Source organism: Orbicella franksi, chromosome 1 (genome assembly GCF_964199315.1).
Source record: "Orbicella franksi chromosome 1, jaOrbFran1.1, whole genome shotgun sequence".
In the NCBI taxonomy this organism is placed as follows: domain Eukaryota; kingdom Metazoa; phylum Cnidaria; class Anthozoa; order Scleractinia; family Merulinidae; genus Orbicella; species Orbicella franksi.
Genome location: NC_138145.1, coordinates 28,338,569 through 28,361,097, shown reverse-complemented (window position 1 = coordinate 28,361,097; position 22,529 = coordinate 28,338,569). Strand labels below are relative to the sequence as shown.

The window sequence follows — 22,529 nt, the reverse complement described above, 5'->3', positions numbered from 1 at the left end:
GCCAAAGCAAACAACCCGCAAGTACCGGACTATGACCCCAGCAAGCCAAAAAAAATACATCACCTATCTCGACGCAAACAACCTTTACGGATGCGCAATGTGCAAACCCCTCCGAAAAGTGGTTTCAAATGGAAACGTGTTATGCCAACAAAGGAGGAGATCCTGAATATGAGAGAGAACGAGAAGTACGGGTGGATTCTCGAGGTCGATCTCGAATACCCGCCAGAACTTCACGAGGAGCACAACAGCTACCCCATGGCGCCGGAGAAAAAGGTCATGAAAAAAGAGTGGATGTCGGACTACCAAAAAAGGCTGATGGAAGACCTTGATTTGAAACCCCCAGACAGCAAGAAGCTGCTGCTGACGCTTAAGGACAAAAAGAACTACGTAGTACATTACAGGAACTTGCAGTTTTATCTGAAGCAGGGCATGAAACTGAAGCGCGTGCACAGGGTCCTTGAGTTCGAACAAGAATGCTGGATGGAGCCGTACATCCGGATGAACACAGAATTTAGGAAGAAAGCGAAGAGCGACTTTGAAAAGAATTTTTACAAGCTAATGAATAACTCAGTTTTCGGCAAAACCATGGAAAACCTGCGTAACCGTGTTGACATAAAAATAGTGCGCAGCAATGAGACGGACAAAATAAGGAAATTAATCGCCAGCCCTTTGTACTCAAGGCATGTTTTATTTTCAAACGACATGGCAGGAATCGATATGCGAAAAAGCAAGCTGCTTCTCAACAAGCCGGTCTACACGGGGATGACGATCCTTGACAACAGCAAGATCCTGATGTACGACTTCTTTTACAACCACTTGAAAAAGCAGTACGGCTCAAAGTGCGAGCTGCTATACACGGACACAGACAGCCTTCTTGTCGAGATCGAAACAGAAGACGTCTACGAAGACATGAAAAACAACATTGACCTTTACGACACAAGCGACTACCCGAAGGATCATCCACTCTACTCAAACGTTAACAAAAAGGTCTTGGGCAAGATGAAAGACGAGTGCGCCGGAACCCCCATAGCAGAGTACGTGTGTATGAGACCAAAAATGTACTCTATCTTGAAGGCGGACGAAAAAAATATCAAAAAAGCGAAGGGCGTAAAAAAGAGCGTTGTCAAGAAACAAATAACGCATGAAAATTACAAGGAAACGCTTTTCGGTGCGAAGCAGCAATAGCATGGAATGAACATTCTTCGAAGCGAGGGACATGAGATCTACGGCATGCATCTGAACAAAATTTCGCTTTCGCCGTTTGATTCAAAACGATAGATAGATGAAGATGGTATCCATACAAAAGCTTACGGGTACACCAGCTTTGATATATTGCCTACATTAACGGAAGATGAACTTAGAGAGTTGGAAGCTGAAGTTTCAAAGTTGCTCAGGGGGTAACTGTGTGTTTGGAGGGACAACGAGCAGCTCTTCACGAACGAAGCCGCGCTTGGGGCCGTCGCGCAGATAGTAGAGAACGGGTTGATCCGGTTTGGTGAAAGACCTTTCAATGATGTAAACTTTCAAAGACCAGATTGGGTCTGTGGCTCTTTTCACGCCCCCTTCAAGCTCGCCAGGCTGGTAGAGATAACGAACTTGGACAAGAGAGGGGAGTATTTTTTCGCTTTTTCCAACAGGCCTCGAGTTAGGTGTCGACGGCCTTGCATAAACATATTTTTCTTTGATGGCAACGGCGGGTTTCTTGCCGATAAGGTTTGTGACCTCGTTGTTCAAAGCCGAAACAACTTCAGGAAGTCTTTTCACCCAGGCAGTGGACCGCTGGCCCTCAAGGAGGCGCATTTCCAAGGCGTACTGGTGTCCGAACAAACGCTCAGCCAGGGTGCGGTTGAAACGGTAAACAATGGCCTGGTCGCGGTGAATGTCAACGCGCCCGCGCCGGATAAATGTTTTGTGCTTTTCCATCTCTTTTGCGACAGCGCCCATTAATTCGCGCCCGGGATCAACCTGCAGCATTTCAGGCCATTTGAGAGGCGAGCGCTTGTAAATCTTCTGAAAGGCCTGGGCGACCTCATCAGAATTCTTCGAAGTCAGGGGTTCGGCCTCTTTGTAGCGGCTCGCCACGTCAACAACGGTCAGCGCGTATTTGTAAACTTTGCGGCCACGAGGGAGCTTGTCGTGCGGCAGAAAAAGAAGGTCCGCCTGGTGGACCTTGTTGGGTGTGGGAACGTCGAATTTCGGTCGAGGAATTCGCCTCGGCGCGGAGAGGAATATCTGCCAAAGCGCTTGCCTGATCAGCCAATTTTTTGCGGCTTCTTCAGGTACCTTGGCTAAACTGTAAATATAGCTAAATATACTGCAAATTGTCGCTTTTTTGTCTTTTTTTTTTTTTTTTTTTCAGTTTTCACTAGTTCTAGTAACTGTAGTAAAAGTTTGTAGTAATTGTCCGCGATTAAAAAGTAGTGTAACGTAAGCGGTTTAAATAGTACTGTTGTTTCGTCAAGCATTGTAATTAGAGCAAGTTGTAATTAGCGTAAGTAGCTGTATTGTTGTAGTTTTATACGTAGTTTTTTGTAATTAATAATGTAAGTATGCGTGCTGTAAAAAATAGATAATTAACAATAATAAAAAAAAAATAATAAAAAAAAAAGGTACCTTGGCGGCCTCGGCCAATTTTTTGATCGCGGCGACACCTTTCCAGTAGCCCCCGGGGCCGTAGTATATCTTTGCGAGTTTGGCGTCCATATAAGTAAGGCGTAAAGAACCGGAACCGGAAAGGAACTGGAAGGCTGCGTGGCCCAGAGCGAGTGCCCCGGCGCCTACGAACATGAGTTCACCCTTTTTCTGCTGCTCGCTTGGCTGATAGAAATCTGAGAACTTGGGCTCTTTGGGGGGTGTCATCTGTTCGTCAGGATGCGCCTGGTTGTAGAGTTTGAAGGCATAGTCGGTGTTGGTGAAGTTCTGCTTGGCCTCCGCCTTTATTTGCGCGTTGGTCGCAATCCAGTCGAGAAGTTTGGTGCGGTCGCGCGTGTATTTGGCGTAAGCAGCATTGTAAGCCTCGAGAGCTTTGTCGTGGCGCTTTTTTTCTTCAAGCGCAGCTTTGTCGCCCCCGCCAAGCGCCCTCGCCAGATAATTGCCACTGATAAAAGCCGCGGCGTTCACCACAGCCCCGTCAACCATAATCGCGATGCTCGCCATGGTGTTATGTAGCAGAGTCTTTTTTTCAAATCATTAATTTCTTCTTGTCTTCCGCATGCATTGCCGCTGTGGTCAAAATCCAGTCGAAAAGTTTTTTGGGTTCGGTCTTGTATTTTTCTTTAGCGTTGAGATACATCTCGACTTCTGGATCGTATACTTCTTGAGCGTATACTTCTTGATCGTATCCCAAATACTCCAAAGTTTTTGGCAAGTTTGCCACAACCCAGTTGATTATTACTTCACGTTCGAGAACAGATTCATCTAAAGACTCAAGAAACCTCTTTACTTCTTCATCGTAGCTCTTTTCCTTCTCTCTCGCGTTTCTCGAAATAGTCTCGCGAATATTATCCCCGATGCTTACAAGACTTGCCATAGCGCGATATAATAATAGACTTTTTTATTCAAATAAAAAATTTCAAACGCTGACGGGGAGGATTTTTTGGTCCTCGAGGTACTTTTTGAGCGCAATGCTGCCCGCCATGACGGCGGTGAACTTCACGTAATTCATCGGGCTGCTGCTGGGATCGGAAGTGAAATTCTCTTTCACAACCTTTTTTGCGGCCCAGCCGATGCCAGCGGCCAAGCCTGTGAGAGTAGCGGCCTCCATGATTGTCTTAACAAGCTTGTTGTCGGACATGATGGCGGTTGATATAAGGGAACAACAAAAGTTTAAAACAAAATTAATCTGTCCTCCCCGCGTCCTTTTCTGCGCACTTGGCACACAACGCCTCTTCTTCTTCTTCTGCAACCTCGCCGTCAAATGCTGCACTCAAAAGATCGGCGGTCGCGCAAATGACCGTTTTGTTTAAGTCGTACAACACATTCGAGATAGCAAAAAAGGTGAAGAAACAGACGAGAAACTTGGGAGCATCAACTGTGAACATGTTGATATATTCCACTCGGAAAAGTTTAAATCATTTTTTTCAAACCTTTTGGCTGTGTCGCGCGAGCGGGTTCTGGCACAACACGCGCGGGCTCAAGCGCGGGCTCCGGCGTTTTAACTTTGATTTTGTCGAATGCGGGCTTGGCCATAGCCTTGCTGCCAACAGCAAGCCATTGTGTAGTGCTGAGGCTGCTATTCTTTTCTCCGCTGCACTTTGGGCTTTCGCCTTCTGTAGTCGGGGCTCGCTCAGGGGCCTCTGTGGCGGCTTTCGCCTTATTTTCCACGAGATAAGCCTCGGCCGCTTTCTTCTGTTGTTCCCGTGTCAGCCGCGTTCTTTCAGCAACCATTTTTCCAGCAGCCACACGCTTTGGATTTTTTACGTGCTGCGTAGTTGTTGCAGTCGCAGTTGTCGCTTGCTGTGTGATATCGCCGGCAGGTGCTGCCTGGGTCTCGACCTGAGGTGCGCTCTCGGATTGTTCGGTAGACATTCTGAAACAAATGCGTATTCTAAGCAAATGACAAACGTTTAATTAATAAAAATTTTTTGACAGCAACCCCTCAGCAGTTGTTAACGATCGGTTACCAGTTATTTTGCAGTTGCTGATCCCGGTACTTCATCAACGCCCTCAAGCGGATAGCCGTATTCATCACGAGAAGGGTGGATCTGCTCTGACAACTGTGGACTAAAATCAATATGTTTAGTGGTGATGAACACCGCGTTGGCCGCAGCAAGAAACCGGCCGCACTTCAAAGCAAGGTTGCCGGCCAGATTGGAGAGCTCTTTGTTCAAGATGTAGTCGTTTCTGAGCTCTTTTCGGTAAGCGTCGATGTCTTTGATATTAACGGACATTCCGACCGCTTTGAATACAAGAAAAATGAAGCTGTCGATCAGGCTTTCTGTTGTCTTTGAGCCCACGTACGTCTCATAGCGTTTGGTGTATTTCTCGACCTCTTTGTCGCTCAGGCGCTTCACCTGCTCGTGGGTTAGCTGCACTCCGATGGCCTCTTTGGCTTTGCCTGTGGACACCAGCACGGCCAGCTGCTCGCAAAGAGCGGGAATGTCAGGTCCGGGGGCGGTTGGAACCATGCCACCCGACGGCTCGGGATCGGGCTCGGTTTGAAGAAGGTTCATAACTTCTGCTAACGCGGCCTCTTCTTCAGCCGTTGCGCAACAATATATACAGCTTTCATTTTTTTATTCAAAATAACTTTACCCCGTAGGGGTGGCGAAGCGCGAACACGAGGTAAGAGAACTTTCGCTCTTTCAGCTTTGAAACCAGACCTTTGTACTCATCCAGGGATAGCTCGCCAGCGTAGTCCTCGAAGATGGATTTCGTCGTCTTGGCCGAGGGGATGTAAAAGAGGACGATCGCCGCCACGTTCTCCCGGAAGGAAGCTGTTATGCCGGTCATCTTCTGGGTCAGCGCCCAAACGCTGATGCCCATATGTCGGGCAGAAAAGGCGAGATTCACCAGCTCGCCTGTACGCCCTTTCACATCTTTGGAGGCCGCGCAGTCGTCGAGGATTGTGAGCGTGTTGGTGCCCTCGGAAAGCCATCTCATGAGCTTCAACCACTTTTCCACGGCGTGCTGCTCGCAGACTATCACATCCATTCTTGGGTCGTTTTCGCCAAGCCGGTGGTAGGTCTTGTTTTGCGTGAACGTCGGGCAGATGAGCACGATGTAGTCGAACTTGAAGCGGAAAGGGCCGTAAATCTGGTCCACCACGAACCTCGATTTGCCTGAATTGGTCGGCCCAACAATGAGAGCGTTGAAGGGTATCTTGCTTGGGTCCATGTATATTAAAACTGTACAGATTCCAGCTGTCTGTCCATAAGGTTGAACTGGGAGTCGGAGATGACGAACACATGGCATTTCACGTCGCCTGAGCCTTCGGCTTTCCGCTCAATTTCCAGCTGGACCCCGTCCGTACTGTTCACGATCCGCGTGCCGATGCCGTGCATTTCTTGGTCCGCCATGGAGCGCATATCAATCACAAGCCCGAACTTATCATCGGTGTAAAACTTTGTCATATTCATGTGCTCCGTTTTATTTTTTTCTTTCCTAAACAAGTTGCGGGCCTCTTCTCACATGTCCTTGCCTTCGATGCCGTTGTTGTAAAGCATGTTGGCGCGCCGTTGACCGTGACGCTGACTTTCGTCAGATCGGGGAAGACGAATTTTTCTGAATCTCTGGCGCCCGCAGTATACGGCTCTACAAACAGGAGGAGGAGGGCTTTTAGCGACCTTCTCTGGGCGTTGACTTTGATGTTGATCCTCGCGTCAGAGCATTTTTTGAAAGACACCTCTTTGTCATGCATCACGTGGCCGTAAGCGAACTCTTTGCCGCTGGAGTAAACGCTGCGCGCCCCGTCTGCCAGAGTCTTGCTGTGGATCATTTTGTACTCGAGCTGGATGTTTTTCAGCTTGTATTTCAGCTGGGTTGTGTCGGAACCCATGACCACGTGTTTTGCTTCGGCAAGTTTTACTTCGAACGTGAGGTCGTTGTAAAGGGCCTGGGGGTAGAAGACGTCATGGTTGGTTAAGATCTGGTGGTCAAGCCTGATCCGGTACTTTTTTCCGTACAGGCCGTCCAGCTTGTTTTCAGCGTCGACGCCCGAGGTTTTCTTGTCTCCCGCGTCCGAGCGGATCTTACATAGATCCTCGCTCTGAATTCCTTCGAGAATCCTGTTGTCGCGTTCTTCCTGCGAAAGAAAAAGGTCTTCGAAACTTTTGTAGATGTCATACCCAACCGTGTCTTGCAGGACAGTTCCCGCAAACTTCACTACAAGCCTGTCAACGAGCGCCCGCGTAACGTTCTGGACGAGGAAGTTGTTGGCGTGCCCTCCAGAAAGGTCGATGTCAAAGACAAGCGCTAGCGAGCCCGGCACCAGAATCTCGTTCTCGTTCAGCTTGGGCACGGAAATGTACAGCGTGTTGCCGGGGTTGGCTTCAGAGGGGGTAAAGGTGATCCGATTGACCTCACGCTTGGCCTTCATGGCATTTAATGTCTTTTCGTTGTGCGTTGGGCGAAGGTTCTCTGGCACTGACATTGTATTATAATACACCGGCGATTATTTTCTTTGAAATATATCGCTATGTCAAGAGGTTAACAGAAACCAAACTTTTGACCCAGGCGCGGCATCAACTCCCTACCAACCTGGCGCTCCCTACCACGTGGGTGAACAAACGGAAATGCATACTATGCAGCACGAGCAGTCCGGCCTGCCCGACACTTCTTATGCCGAGACATCATTTTTTGCAGAAGATATCCCTTTGCTTGAGCCATATTCGGAACAGAAAAGTGTTTTAGACCGGTTAAAAGCGGTATTCCCCAAATTTTCCACTGAAAAATTTGCAGTTATGAAAGGCACCACCGGAAAAAACAAGGGTAAAATTGTTGCAATAGGTAAGAAAGGGGGTGAGTACAAGATTATGAAAGATGACTGGACAGGCTTCACGAAAAAATTTTTAGACAGCTTCAAAGATGAACTTGGGCCTAGTGCTGCAGATATCATAGCTGAAGACCGCGACACCATCAGAGAACAACGCCAAAGACTGGCAGATGCAGAGATCCAACTACAACAGACGGAAACACTCTCTTCGCAAAGGGAAGAAGAAAAGAAAGAAGCGGAAGTTCTGAGGTGTAAAATCGAGCAAACTAATGCTCAGATTGATGCCATTCAGGATCAAAAAGGTTCGAATCTTGAAAGCGAAGCAGAGCTGCGCAGGCTAAAACAACTGAAAAAGAACTATCAAACCGATCTTGAAAACAAGAAAAAAGAATTGGACTCGCTTACAAAACAAGCAAGAAACAGAGAAAAAGAACAAGCCAAGGTTGACAGACTCAGGGCCACCCTCGCAGCAAAAGAAAGCGAAACAAACGCCATGGAAGAAAGGCTCAACCAAACAAAACCGTTGGACGACCTGAAAGAGCAGGAAAGCGAGCTGCAGCGCTAAAACGAGGAAGACCAGGCAATCATCCAAGATGAGAATGCTTCGCCCTCCGACAAAGAAGATGCAAGAGAGAGGGTGGCAGAAAGAAACGAGGAGCTCGCGCGTTTGCAAACTCAGGTCGCGGAAAGGGAAAGGGGGCGGCCTCTCTTGGAAAGGGTAAAAGAGATCTTCAAAAAATATGGCGTGATATTGACCGCTATTCTTATCGCCGCCGGGACCACAATCGGAGCTGTCATCGGGGCCCTCACCAGAGGTTTGAAAGCCACCGGCAAAGCTTTGGGAAATGGCCTCAAAGATATTGCTGCGAAACTTGGTTCTCTGCTGCCCGAGCTGATTGGCTCGATTGTGAGCTTCCTTTTCAAAGCTGCGGGCCAAGTCGTCGGATTTCTGGCCGAGCATACCTGGCTGCTTATTCTTGCCGCAGTGGCCTTTTGTTCGAAAAATATCTTAAGAAGCGGCGTTAACTTACCGCCAAGCCATGAACAGTAAAGCCGATAATCCAACTACACCGATAATTACTGCTGTTTTGTTTATTTCGTGTTGCGGTGTTTTATCAGGAGCCTTGGGCTCTATTTTTTGCGCCGTTGGCTATGCTTGCTGAGTTTCGGGCGAAGCTGATTTTTTCGATTCGGCTGTTGCGGCTTTGTGTATCGGGTTGGAAGGATGGTTGTTGGGCGGGTTAATTTTTGACGGGCCGCCTGCCATGAGTTTGAGCGCAGCTTTTTTTGTCCCCGGGTTTACCTCGTTGTTGACCCCAAGTTTCATCCCCGAGACCGCCTGTTTCAGCTTGTTGTTGTAACCAACCGTACTTACGGTGTTGATTATCATTTGCGCGGGCATGAGCCAGGCCATGGGGGCCACAGCGAGATTGAGCCTGACCTTCGCTTGATCCACCGCGAGCTGGTACCTTTGCACGCTCGCGGCCAGGTCGGGCTGTCTGATCGCGTCTTCCACCAGCACTAGGAACTCGCTCTGGGCTTCTCTCGCTCGACCGCCAGAGCCGAGAATGCTGCTGCGGCCGTTGACTTGCGCGCCCAGGGTGCGGTAAACGAAAGCCTCGATTGACTGATTTATTCGCGCCAAGCCCGCCTGCGTCAAACCTGATGCTGTGTTTGGCGCGAACCAGTCCGCTTGAGCATCAGAAGCGGCACCCGGCTCGATGTAATAAATCAAGTCCCCCTTTATAGCTTTCCCGCCTTCATCACTGAATTTGTTCCATCCCGGGTATTTATAGGCAGTTTTCGACGCGCCGGACACATAGATGTAAATGCTTCCCAAACCGTGGTTTTTCCCGTGCGTGAAGCGGAAATCACTCGACGGATCTATACCGAACTCGTTGCATAGCCTTTTGTACGAAGCAACGTCATAATGATTATTCATTTGGCTGAAAGTCGGGTCTCCCGGCAAAGCGCTTATGCTCTGAATACCTCCAAGCTGGTACAAAATGCGCCTGACGGTGAAATACACGTGGAATTTGTAAAAAGCTCTTATCTGCGGGGGCAGTTTTAGCCCGCTGTCAAAGATTTCGCGAGAAACTCCACATCCCTGTGTCGCGCAGAAAACCGCGAAGTTGAGCTGTTGCGGCCAATATTTCATGTCAGGCCCTCCTAACCAGTGTTTTCATTCGGCTCCAGAAGTATGCCTCAGGTTGGTTTTTCGGAATATTTCTCTGAATTTTGTCGTGAAATATTGGTCAGGCGTGACGTAGATTTGGATTGCGTCGTTGAATATTTTCTTCAAGCTTGGCGCTTTTCCGTCGAAAGGTACCGCAGGGATGGGCAGGGAAACTTTGAACCAAGTGGCGACAATTGATAAGGAAAACCCCCGCTGTCTCCCAAACCGAGCGCTTCTTTCATTTCCGCACTCCAGTATTTTCTGTCTGAGCCGGAGACGCTTTGTAACGAGCCTTCGCTTTCTTTGAAAAACACCTCTGCTGTTGCGTTGTTTTTCTCGTCGATGTTTTCTTGCGAAACGAACCGGCTTTTGTCCGCTTTTGGAAAGTGGTTTATAAAATTTGTCCACGCCTTTTTCTTAGCGGCATCCGCTTTTTTCAAAACCTCAGGAGAGTTCCACAAATTCTCCATCATATTTGAACACAATTTTGTTTGTTAAATATAAAAATGGTTGTTCTCACTATTGTCACGCAACAGAACGGAGGTACAATATCTTTTGAAGAACCGATACCGAAAGTACAGTTCATGAAACTAATATCTTGCAGTTTATTCAACAGCTGGGACACTGAAAAAAGACGGTTCAGGCTCCTTGGGAGATAAAAACAAAGATATAGCTTTGTCAGTTAGTAAAATAACCCCAGGCCATTATAATTTAGAAAGCTTGGCAAAAGAAATGAACGGTCTGTTCGCAAAATATAGCTATAAGTTGGAAACAGAAATAAATCAACCTGCTGGCCAGCTTGTAATAAAAAATTTTGGGTTAAAACCGATTGAACTTGATCGCGATTTAGCCAATTTGCTTGGTATTAGGCGAAATTTGAAGCTTCTAACATTCGTAAAAAGGCTTACAGCTCCAACGACATATTTCATTCATTGTGATTTGATCGACACAGAACGTAATCTGTTCAATGGCAAAAGGTCAGACGTCTTAGCCCTGTTTGATGTGAAAGGGAAGCCTTATGAAAAGGTGAGCTACCAGGGTTCTCCGCAACAGGTTTTGCGAGACTGCTCTACAGGCGAGTTTATAAATAGCATCACCATTAGCGTGAAAGATGAAAATGGCGAACTCTTTGATTTCAAAGGCTTCCCGCTTCTTTTTGAATTAGAGTTAAATTAAATTTCTTTATATACGCAATGTCTTCTGCAAATGTGTTAACACCAAGCGCGCCGCCTGCCGAGAATGAAAGAAGAATCTATCCAAGCCTTCCCGAAACGACAAATGCCGAGAATTTCCGGCTAACTGAGATAAGTAAAATTGAAAAAGAAATATCTGCTGAGGTTGAGCATTACAGGCTTGCGTTGAAAAAATATAAAAAAGCCCGGAAAGCGCTTCACTATTCCGTGGTTGGCCTTGGCGCTGTCACGGCAGCTCTGTCTTCTGGGACTGTTGCAACATCACTCACTGGTGTTGGAATTGTTATCGGCGCGCCTGTTGCCGGGATAGCAGCTTTATCTGGCGCGGTTTCCACTGGCCTGTCCGTTGTCAACAAGAAGCTTGAACGCAAGGTTAATAAACACTCGAGAATCCATTCTCTGGCTATTGCAAAACGTGACTCGATAAACTGCTCTGTCTCACAAGCTCTGAATGATAATCGGGTTTCTGACACGGAGTTTCAACTGATCACACGTGAAATGCAGAAATATCGCCAACTTAAAGAGACTTTACGCTCAAACTTTGCGCAAATACAAACAAATCCAATCAAGCCAGATATTGAAAAAATAAGAAACCAGGTTCGGGACTAGGTTCGGGAAGAATATAGAAAAAAACTTGCGGATTAAAGCACAAATTTGAACTAAATTTTGAGCGAAAAAACACAAAACTATCTCTTAGTGTTTTAAAAAATAGATGATTGCGTTACACCGCGGGAGAAAGACATCCGCAGCAGATTTGAAGCCGAACTGAACCCCTCCCCTTCGAACTGACTTTTAAAAGCAAACAGTTTTGTTTGCATATTATAAAAACATGCTCGTCTGTTTCCACTTGTTTGCGTTTCTCGCCCACGAGTATTTCGCACCTGAGTGACAAAAAAATGCTCGTGATATTACGCGCGACCCGCGATGTCACCCAATTTTGTTACTGTTTGCTGGCACACGCATGTAAGATGAGGGTTCTGGTAGCAGAAATTGGTTGTCGAAAAATGCGCTCCTATATTTGTTCGCACTTTCGACAACCGCTGGACCGCTCGCGCGATTTTATTGTTATACTGTTTGCATGACACACACATGTAAGGTGAGGGTTCTGGTCACAGCGGTGATCAAGGGAAGAGAACGGGCAAAATAAGCTTACCACGCTTAACTTCCCGATACTTGTGAGGGAAGTTAAGCGTGGTAAGCTTATTTTGCCCGTTCTCTTCCCCTTGATCACTGCTGTGTCAGAACCCTCACCCTACATGTGTGTGGCGAAGGATTTCTTTGTCGAAACTGCAACTTGGAAATTGATTGTTTACGATGTCGATGTGGGATCTTACGAGCGACGATGGCCGAACCACCGCACATGAACACACGGAAACTCCAGATGAGAAGGCGATGCATTGGCCTCAGGCTTATTCTACAATGTTAGGAGCCCATGGAAAAGAGTCGGGCTATTCTACAAGAGAAAATGGAGGGATCGATTCTGTTGTGGAAGATGATGTGAGTGTTTCAGGGAAAAGTGGGAATGGAGAAGTAAACTTGGAATTGGACCGGAATGTTATTGAAAGAAGACAACCCAAGCTAACCGAAAAAGGCAAAGCTTATCGGCTCAGTGAACGAAAAAGGGAAAGAAACAAGCTCAAAAGAGAAATACAGTCACGGTTTGCCAACATTGGAACACTTATGGGACTTGACAAAAATTTGTAGCTGGTCGGTAAGGGATCTGTGAAATTTAATGAGAGTTTTAAAGAGTTTGGTGATCTTCATGAGGAGATACAAGAACTTCTTACTCAAGAAGAACAAATACCTGACACTCAAGTGTATGACAACCTCTATACTGAAGTAGAACTTATTCGTGAAACTGTCCAGAAATGGATGATTGATGCTGGTCGACGCAGTCATGAGGAACGGAAGTCTACTAAATCGAGCGCAAAAAAGAGCTCTAAAGTTTCACAAGCGTCAAGCACTTCCCCAAGAGCAAGGGCTCTCCAAGTTAAGGCAAGGCAAGCAGAGTTAGAAGTGAGGATTGCTGAACTTGATAATGTTGAAGCTGCGAGGAAAGAAGTAGAAAGGGCAAGGCTCAGAGCAGATTTTGCTGCTTCCGCTGCTATTAGCAAAGTCTTTGAAGATGCGATTAAAGAAGATGAGGAGCAGTATTTGGGCTCCGATGACCCTGGGCGTCGCATGGACTACACCCACAGGAAACGTTTGTCAAGGAAGGGCACAGCAGTCCCAGAGCACATGGTGAATTACTGAACAGAAAGGTGCCTTAAATACAAAGGCAGCAGAATTTACTTTGCCAACCACTCCCTTGCAGCAAGACATTGTTAATAGCAGTGGAGATACTGTGAACCAAGTTGCAGCTGAAGGAGACTCTTACAACATTGCGAAGACCAACTACGAACCTCGAGCAGACTTCTGGGCAAAGATGGAGCTCAGAATGATGCAGCCACCACCTGCACCCACTCCATTTGATGGTGATCCATCTCGGTACCTAAGGTTTAGAGCTAATTTCAGAGATCAAGTAGAGAATAGAGCCTCACTAACTGACAGTGAGAAAATGAACTATTTAATGACTTACACAACTGGGAAAGCGAGGGAAAATATTGAGAACTACCAAGGCCTACCAAATGGTTGTCATCTGGCTCTACAGATGCTGAAGCAGAGGTTTGGACAAAATGCTATGATTGTTGAGGCACTTAAATCTTCTGTTATTAGTGGTCCCAAATTAAGAAATGGTGACAGTGTGGCTCTTTTAACTCATTCCACAAACTTCAGAACTGTTGCTGAGCAATGATCGAATTGCAGTTAAATGAGCTTGATTGTACTACCAATATGCGACAAATTTTTGACCGTCTACCGGACCCCTTGCAGGCTAAATGGAGAAAGTCAGCTAAGTGGTACCGTGAAAGGACAGGTAGCAAGGAGCCAACACTGAAAGAGCTTTCTGCATTCATTACTGGAGAGTCACAAACCGAGAATGATCCGGTGTATGGAGGATCAAGCACCCTGACGGCAAGAGTTGGCAGTGGTAACAGATCCAAGAAACGACCCTTCATGTTGAAACCAGCGAGTGAGACAACAATTACCACCATGACAACGGAGGGTGCTGTAGCAGATGCTAGTATTAATCAAGGGACGAGAGAGGTCTTACCAGCGGAAGATGATCCAGTGGCTGGAAGTGGCCGGAGCCGAGGTGAAGTTTGTAAGGTTTGCAAGGGAAAGCATAGAATTTCGAGGTGTTCAGTCTTTCCGACAAAGAGTTTAAGTTGGCGGCGACGGTTTGCAAGAACTAATGCACTGTGTTACCGTTGTCTAGCTACTTCTCATGTGCGAAAGAGGTGTCCTGAAAAGAACAGTTGTATGGAAAAGGACTGTGCTCACCCCTTAAGTCACCATTCACTGTTACATGCACCTGGGGTGATTCCGCATGAAGTCAGCGAAACTGAAAGGAATGTTGATCAGAGTATTCCTGCAAGGACTGACCTGAGTGTAGACAACGCAACTATGGAGAATTCAAAGCGAAGTTTTGTGCTGCTGAAAGTAGTACCCCTGTGTGTCGCTGCTGACAATGGAGCCATTGTTTCTACTTATGGTCTGCTAGACACAGCTGCTGTTTGTTCCATGATTACGTCACAACTTGCAGAAAAACTGAAACTTCAAGGTACTACCGAGAAGGTAAGCATCAATACTGTGACTCAGAAGAATCATGACTGTGAATTAGCCAAAGTTAGCTTCCTGGTCCGCCCAGCTGATCAAGATGGACCCTGCTTCCCAGTCCATCATGCTTTGACAGTAGAGAGTTTAAATGTGTCAGACTGATACTGCCCAGATAAGCTGGATCTGTCAGAATGGTCCCACCTTAAGGACTTGGAGTTTCCGAATGTCCCAGTGGACTTGAACGAAATCTCAGTCCTCATTGGTCAGGACGTGCCACAGGCTCACATAGTGCTGCATTACTGTTGGGGAGACAATCCTCAGTCCGAGCCGTATGCATCGAAGACACCATTTGGATGGTGTGTAGCTGGGCCAACAAACAGAAAGGAAGATGACAGCAAGCCAGTTGCACTTTCTGTTTTTGAATTTGACTGGGCTGAGGATGAGTCAACCATGCAACTCCACCAGCAAGTAGAGAAGTTTTGGGCTTCTGAGTCGTACGGATTTGGAAATGATGGTGACAGTGCGAACAGTGTTGAAGACAACAGGGCGCTGAAAATATTGGAAGGGACAACCAGGCTGAAGAATGGGAGATATAAAGTTGGCCTCCTGTGGCGAGATGACGACTGCCATCTGCCGAACAACCGACTCTTAGCAGAGAAGAGATTGAAGCAGTTAAAGAAACGGTTTGATCGAGATCCAGAGTTTGGTGAGCAATACAGAGCAGTGATGAATGACTATGTTGTCAAAGGGTATGCTGTCAAGTTGTCTAAAGAAGAAGCATCCACCACCAGTAACCGCACATGGTATCTTCCGCACCATGGTGTGATCAACCCCAACAAGGCTAAAGTGCGAGTAGTGTATGATGCAGCTGCAGAGTATGGTGGAACCTCGCTTAATAAACAACTGCTCCAGGACCCACAGCTGAACAACTCACTCATTGAAGTGCTGTTTCAGTTTAGGAAGGATGAGGTAGCTGTGGCTTCTGACATTGAGAGTATGTTTCACAGACTAGCTTGTGCAGAGGAGGATGCTTAAGCCTTACGATTCTTGTGGTGGAGTGAAGGAATGGATGAGCCGCCAAGTGACCACAGGATGACTGTCCATTTGTTTGGAAAGGCAGATTCTCCATGTATTGCTGCTTGGGCTCTACAGCGGACAACTATCGATAACAAAACTGAGTTTAGCAAGGAAGTGTGTGATATCGTATCTAAGAATTTCTATGTGGACGATTGCTTGTTTTCCGTGCCCACCACCGAACGAGCAATTAAAGCCTCACTGCAGTTGATACAGTTGTTGAAGAAAGGCAACTTTCGCCTGACGAAATTCGTGTCCAACATCAAAGAGGTATTGGCTGCCATTCCCGCGGAGGAAAGAACTGTCAAGAATCTTGATCTTGATAAGCTCCCCATTGAAAGAGCGCTTGGGCTGCAGTGGAACACTGAAACGGATTCATTTGGGGTAAAGGTATTGCTGCCACAGAAACAGTTGAATGAGGACACAAGGCGAGGATGTTTGTCAACGATAAGCTCCACCTTTGATCCACTCGGCATGTTTGGACCAGTCCTGCTTCCCACTAAAAGAGTGATGACGAAGACTTGGCAGTTGAAGCTCCATTGGGACGACAAGTTACCAGAGGACTTGTTGAAAGGCTAGAAGAAGTGAAAGGAAGAGTTGGTATTCCTTAGTCAAGTAAGCATCCCTCGTTGTTACTTTCCTGGTGGCTGTTCAACCAGCGCGTCATTTCAACTCCACCATTTCAGTGATGCGTCAGAATATGGGTACGGAACTGTCTCATATTTGAGAAAACAAGCTGAGGACGGAACCGTGAGTTGTTCCTTCATCACGGCCAAGAGCCGCACCGCTCCTCTACAGTATGTCTCCGTGCCAAGGCTAGAGCTGCAGGCTGCCACAATTGCAGTACGTGCTCATGCAATGATCCTAAAGGAGATTGATTTGAATATTTCCTCGACATCCTTTTGGACAGATTCCAAGATCACTTTGCAGTACATCAACAATGAATCTCGTAGATTCAAGACATACGTTGCAAATCGAGTTTCCGAGACCAGGGATGTGTCTAAGCCGAGTCAGTGGAGAGACTGTCCAGGATCCCTTAACCCAGCAGATGATGCATCTCGTGGGCTTTCAGCACACCAGTTTCTAAGCAGTGAGAGATGGTTTAGCGGTACCGCATTTTTGTCAGAACCTGAGGAAGAATGGCCCCAAGCAGATTTTGGTGAACTGCCAGAGGATGACTTGGAAGTCAAGAACGAGAAGGCCATATTCACCTTGACGGCTTTGGGCAAGTTGCATGAACTACTTGTGAGGCACTCTTCTTGGACAGTGCTGCAGAAGAAGGTAACCTGGTTGTTGAAATTCAAAGCATACCTGCAGCATCGTAGAGACAACAACGTGGACGACAGTGTCAAGTACCTAACAACAGAGGATTTGGAGAGAGCAACCAAAGCCATAGTGAAGCTCGTGCAAAATGAAGTTTATCAAGAAGAAATTGGAGACTTGAAAAAACGAGGGAACGTCAAGAGCTCGAGTGGAATTGTTAGGCTGCGGCCAGTGTTAGTAAATGGTATTTTGAGAGTTGGAGACCGCATTTCTGAAGCACACATTGCACTGGAAGCCAAGTTCCCTATGTTCCCCCAAAACATCATGTGACTCAATTGCTGCGCCAAGCATTTCACCAGAAGCTAGCTCATGCTGTTCAGGATCACATATTGGCACAGTTAAGGGAACAGTTTTGGATACCCAAAGGAAGGTCTGCCGCGCGCAAGGTTGTACGATCATGCCTTACGTGCAAGAAACAGAGGGCAGTTAGGATGGAGCAGATGATGGCCACCTTACCTGCATTTCGTATCACAGCCTATGAGCCATGTTTCACGTATACTGGAGTCGACTACTTTGGCCCACTAAATGTCAAGAGGGAAGATCAGTGGTCAAGAGATGGGGTGCCATATTTACTTGTTTGAACTCTAGAGCAGTTCATCTGGAGGTGGCTACTTCCCTGGAAACAGATTGCTTCATTAACGTTTTCAGAAGATTTATCAATCGAAGAGGTCTACCCAAGTGTATTTACTCTGACAACGGGTCTAACTTCGTTGGCGCTGAAAAGGAGATCACAACTGCCATTAAAGGCTGGAACCAGAAACAAATCCAAGACGAACTGCACCAGAAGGGATGTCAGTGGATGTTCCAACCGCCAAGGGCTTCACACACCAGTGGGGTCTGGGAAAGACTGATACGCAGCACCCGTACAGCCCTGAAGGCTATTCTTGGGAAAGGCCTCGTTGACGAAGAGGTGTTAACAACGGTCCTTAACGAGGTTGAGTTGATTTTAAATTCCAGGCCGCTTGCTCCTGCCTCTGATGATCCAAACGATTGTGAACCTTTAACCCCCAACCCCGTGTTGCTGCAGAGACCTGTCCACACCTTAACGCCGGGATCCTTTGTGAAAGAAGATGTCTTTGTTAGAAAGAAGTGGCGACAGATGCATATTTTGGCTGACCATTTCTGGAAGAGATGGTTGAAAGAGTATGTTCCAGCCTTACAGGAGAGACAGAAATGGGACAGACCCCGCCGAAACGCAGAAGTTGGAGATCTTGTGCTTCTTGTAGATGAGCCGTTGCCAAGAGGGCAGTGGCGCATGGGCCGAGTCGTCAAAGTAGTTCGCGAAAGAGATGGGTTTGTGCGAACTGTGGAAGTCAAAACCGGAGCTGGTGCGACCCATACGGAAACTTTGCTTATTGGAAGAATCGAGAATTCTCAGCCGTGATTGAGAGACACCGTGAACAAGGACATTGACATTGATATTGACGCTTGTTATTTAAATATGTATGGGAATATGTATTTTTCCCGCCGTTTAGTTCCCGCGTTTAAGTCACGTGATCTTTTCGAGTGTGCATGTAATGGCAAACGTCAGCAAACGTTGCAGTTGTGTATGCGATTCACTCGAAGTAACGACGGATAAGACGGATAAGACGGATAAAGCCGCGGACGATTGATGGAATTATGTACAAGCAAACAGGAGGGTCTTATTGGAGTGTTAGTCGAATTAAAGTCAGTGAACTAGAGTGAATCTTGCATATTGAAACCGAGGGAGTTGGAAATTGGCTCTTACAGAGACTGAAGGAGAGTCACTACCAGCTGAGTATTTTTCACAGCTTCCTCCATTGTTAAATACTTGTGAAATGTTCGTGGCTAGTCTGACGCGGCGTTTCGTCTCGGCCAAGAGACTCTTCAGAGACCTTTAGAATTCAAAGGTAAACTCGTTGAGCATCACGCCCAAAGTCCCGTTCGCAAATTCTTGATGTTGACAGTCTGGCCCTCTATCGCAGAAGGATTCCCAACCGTACGTTCACGAGTTAAATTTATACAAAAGCAAATAATTGTCAAATACTTGTGAAATTTTCGTGGCTAGTCTGACGCGGCGTTTCGTCTCGGCCAAGAGACTCTTCAGAGACCTTTAGAATTCAAAGGCAAACTCGTTGAGCACCACGCCCAGAGTCCCGTTCGCAAATTCTTGATGTTGACAGTCTGCTTTTGTCAAAAAATCTCTGGTAAAAGTAACGTCTTTAGGCAACTGAGGTTTTCCGTCTGGAAATGCTCGTTTACAATGAACTTGTTCAAAGAACGTAGGTCTATCACCGGACGCAGGAAACAGGCGGCTGTAAAAACCATCTCTGGTAAAAGGGGTATTATGTATGGCCCCTTATTGCAATAACTCGTTCACTTCCTAGGATATTAGGAGTGCCTCCTGACCCGATGTTTGGATAATTGGTGGAGACTTTTGAAAAGGAGTTTTGAGGAAACTTATCTTGTAACCTGAAACAAATGAGAGAATCTGGGGTCCGATGTTAGGGTTCTCCAAGACACTATGCACTCTGAGAGTCTGGCTGACGTCCCTTCTGGGGAGGGGGACGAAAAAGCCCGTTTTTTGAATGAGGCCCATGGTAATTTGACTGAGATTTAGAACGGTTTGAATACCCAGTAGATTGATACTTGTCAAAGGTGTCTCCTCGATGTCTGCTTTGAGACTGGGAACTGTTACTACGTCTAGAAAAGGATTTCCCTGTAGTCTGTGCCAAATGTTTTGTGAGATCCCCTGACAACTCGGACTGCTTTGAGGCCAAGGAGGGGAAATCATCTCTAAATAGCCATAATTTTGCATTAGGCAGAGGTAGTTCCGCGAGGTTTGTCGTCGAACGGTTTATGGCTGCAAGGACTCTCTGTCGTCTCAGAATAGACAGCTGAGCATTGGCTGAGCCTAAAAGGCAAAGAGCTTGTTCAAAAGCTACCTTAATTTCCTCATAAGGTGGAGCTGAATCATTTTCGATACAATCATGAAGGCCACAAAGTGGGCCTGTGCATGGCAATTAAGAACGCACACTGAACATTAAACATTTCCTTATCCCTTTCTTGTACAAACGTTTTCACTTTAAATTGTTGATCGAGTTTTGGAGCAGAGAGTGCATCCACTTCAGGAGTTGCCCAGTCATCCAAAATAACAAGAGATTTCTGGTAAGATAAAAGATAATTAGTATCTCCGAAAATTAGTATCCAGAAACTTGGAGAAAGAAGCTAATGGTTTCCGGGAAGTTGACTTGGCAACTGGGTCGAACAGCTCATGATCGTCACTAGATTTCGTTGAGTTTTCAGCTTCGTCAGATGTCTTAATAGACTCTGTTGGTACCTTAGCAGGCGCTACGGGTGCCTGAATAGGCTCTACGGGCGCCTTAATAGGCTCTATGGGTGCCCTAACGGGCGTGGTAGCAGTCTTAAAAGACGCTTCGGTCGCCAAAGATTCGCTAATCTCCAAGCCTGACGTTTAACCAGCTAAAATCGACAAAGCATCATCAAAAGTGTCTGCAATAGTTTCTGGCTGATTTGCTCGGGACTCAAACGTGTCTATTCGGTTGGAAAGACGTTCAATCGACTGAAGAATCTTCCGAAGGGAATCGTTTTCCTCCTTGTGCCGTTTCGGCGGGGACCCTTCATGATGTAGGTCAGGCGACGAAACAGAGTTTTGGCGGGAAGATGGCGACCGAGAGCGAGACCTTTCACGCGACTTGTGTCTTCTATGGGACATGTTCAGTGATTTTAAATATCCTGAAAAGCGACAAATATCACCTAAAAGAAACCTTTGTGTAAAAACACAGACGTATAGCCTAAAAAACGGTGAGAATTTGCAAAAAAGCAGGGCAAAAGCGAAATACTTACCGAATGGTTTGAAGCACAAGGAAAAAAGTCACCGAAGCATTATGGGACCACGAGATCTAGGTCCCAGGGCCTTGTGGGTATACCCAAGCCTCTTTTATCGTTGCTTTAGGGGGGTTCGCCCTTCTGTTGGCGCTAAAAAGTGGTTTGAAGCACTAACCGGGAAATTCCTACGATTTATTGTCTCATATATTTCGAACGGAGTCTGTGAAATATAATCTTGGTCATCGCCTTTTGGTTTAGAAATAGAGGTGTCTAACGTCTAAGCGATGTAGCGCGTCCGGTTTACACTGTAGATACCTAAACCCCCATATCAAATTAACGCTTATAGAGCTGCCTCAACTACCGGAAATCCTCAAATTAACGCCTCCCGTCAAATAAGCGTCCCGTTCGAATGTGCCCCCCTCCTATCAGCCAAAATTTATAATAAGCGCCTCCCCTCGAATAAGAACCCCCATCCCCTCCCCCTGTTTTATGGACGAGTACTGAGACAACAAAGGATGTATAGCTTTAGTCGTGTTCAATCAAAAGCAAGTGCTTATTGACTTATTCAAGCACTGCACATTGCTGTTGCAACGGATGGTAGTGAAGATCTGCTGATTCATTGCTCCAAAGCCCAACCAAGCTTGTGCAGCAGGCCTAGACCGGCTCAAGGGGTTATACTAGTAATACGTAGTTCTTCAAGAGAGAGAAAATCCTTCTTAGACCTTTAAGAGACTGACACATATATTACAAAAAAAAAAAAAAACAGTCATATCTGGGAAAAATTCAATAAGCGCCCCCCTCGATTAGGGCACCCCGTCTTCTCTTAAATTTTAAATAAGCGTGTACCAACAATTTTTAAATAAAATGAATTGACGAATTTTTTGCCTCCAATTAAGTGCGAGCGTCCAAAACACCTTTTCAAACGGTCAATGCGAATTTTGTTTTTCACTTATTTAATTTGTCCATCAGTTTCCGGACCCAAAGTACTAAAAAACTTATGTCTGCGATTTGCCATATTCAATTTCTATGAAAGGTTACGGGACATTTAGAAAAAAGGTTTAAAAATGTGGAGTAATCGTAGAAAATCGCTCTCGGAGAAAAACCTTTTGGAAATAAAAAATTGGCAGAAACGTTTTTATAAAGGCTTTTGTTCTTGGGCCATCGCAGTTTAACGAGGAATAAAACACAAATAGCGGTGATAAACATATTAAACGTTTTTTTTTTAGAAACGTTTTTGTTGTTTATTTGTCAAACTAGCTACCGTCCAAGTTTGAGGGCAAACGAACAAATTCCCTTTGACTTGTAGCTTTCAAAAGGGACCCAAATGGGGATTCGGATGCTCACGTTTAGAGGTTGTGAAAAATTCGACAATTTATTGTATTTCAAAATTCTTTGTATAGTTTGATAGCTAGCCAGCTCTATAAGCTTTAATTTGATATAGAGGTTTAGGTACCTACAGTTTACACCGGACGCGCTACACTGCTTGGACGTGAGACATCTCTAAAGGTGCTCAATAGGTACATATTCTTTTGAGATTTTGGATGTTATAAAGACTTTATTCCAAAATTATCCTTACAATGACATTTCGTAATGGTTTTGAAATTCCAGATGGTGATACCCTGATTTTGCTATGTTTCTAAAGAAAGTTAAAATTAAGTTAGAAACCGAAGAATCTATAACAAAACAAAATGAGAAAATCGCAACTATCAGGAAAAGATGGGATGCAATTCTAGAAAAAACCTTTGTAGATTTCCTGAAGTATTTCGCTATTCATTTATTGCAAAGAGCTGCCTGCAGTGTAGTGTTTGTTGTGTGTGAATTTTGATGTATGGCAGTTTCTGTCTTATGGAATAATAATTTGTAA

The 22,529-nt window shown here is 46.0% G+C and overlaps 2 protein-coding genes and 1 pseudogene across 2 annotated transcripts in view; 1 reads left to right on the top strand and 2 right to left on the bottom strand.

The window, feature by feature from the left end:
* LOC145501329 (CUB domain-containing protein 2-like) overlaps positions 1-22,529 on the bottom strand; it is a 48,190-nt gene that overhangs the window by 19,526 nt on the left and 6,135 nt on the right. The gene's annotated exons all lie outside the window — the stretch shown is intronic.
* On the bottom strand, positions 1,267-3,181 carry LOC145461433 (uncharacterized). The gene is made up of 3 exons (XM_081445647.1): positions 2,614-3,181; positions 1,814-2,283; positions 1,267-1,336 (listed from the first exon to the last, which is right to left on the bottom strand). Exons 1-3 carry the CDS (start codon positions 3,154-3,156, stop codon positions 1,267-1,269), a joined length of 1,083 nt encoding a protein of 360 aa, XP_081301773.1. The 5' UTR covers positions 3,157-3,181.
* LOC145501421 (uncharacterized) lies at positions 7,331-8,458 on the top strand (annotated as a pseudogene).

What these genes read in the sequence shown, in the direction of transcription:
- LOC145461433 (XM_081445647.1), bottom strand. Translation starts at nt 3,156, where the DNA reads ATGGCGAGCATCGCGATTATGGTTGACGGGGCTGTGGTGAACGCCGCG. An exon ending in AATTGGCCGAGGCCGCCAAG is followed by an intron (nt 2,284 to 2,613) that starts GTACCTTTTTTT and finishes AGTTTAGCCAAG; the next exon opens with GTACCTGAAGAAGCCGCAAA. An exon ending in GAGCGTTTGTTCGGACACCA is followed by an intron (nt 1,337 to 1,813) that starts GTACGCCTTGGA and finishes CCGTTAATGTAG; the next exon opens with GCAATATATCAAAGCTGGTG.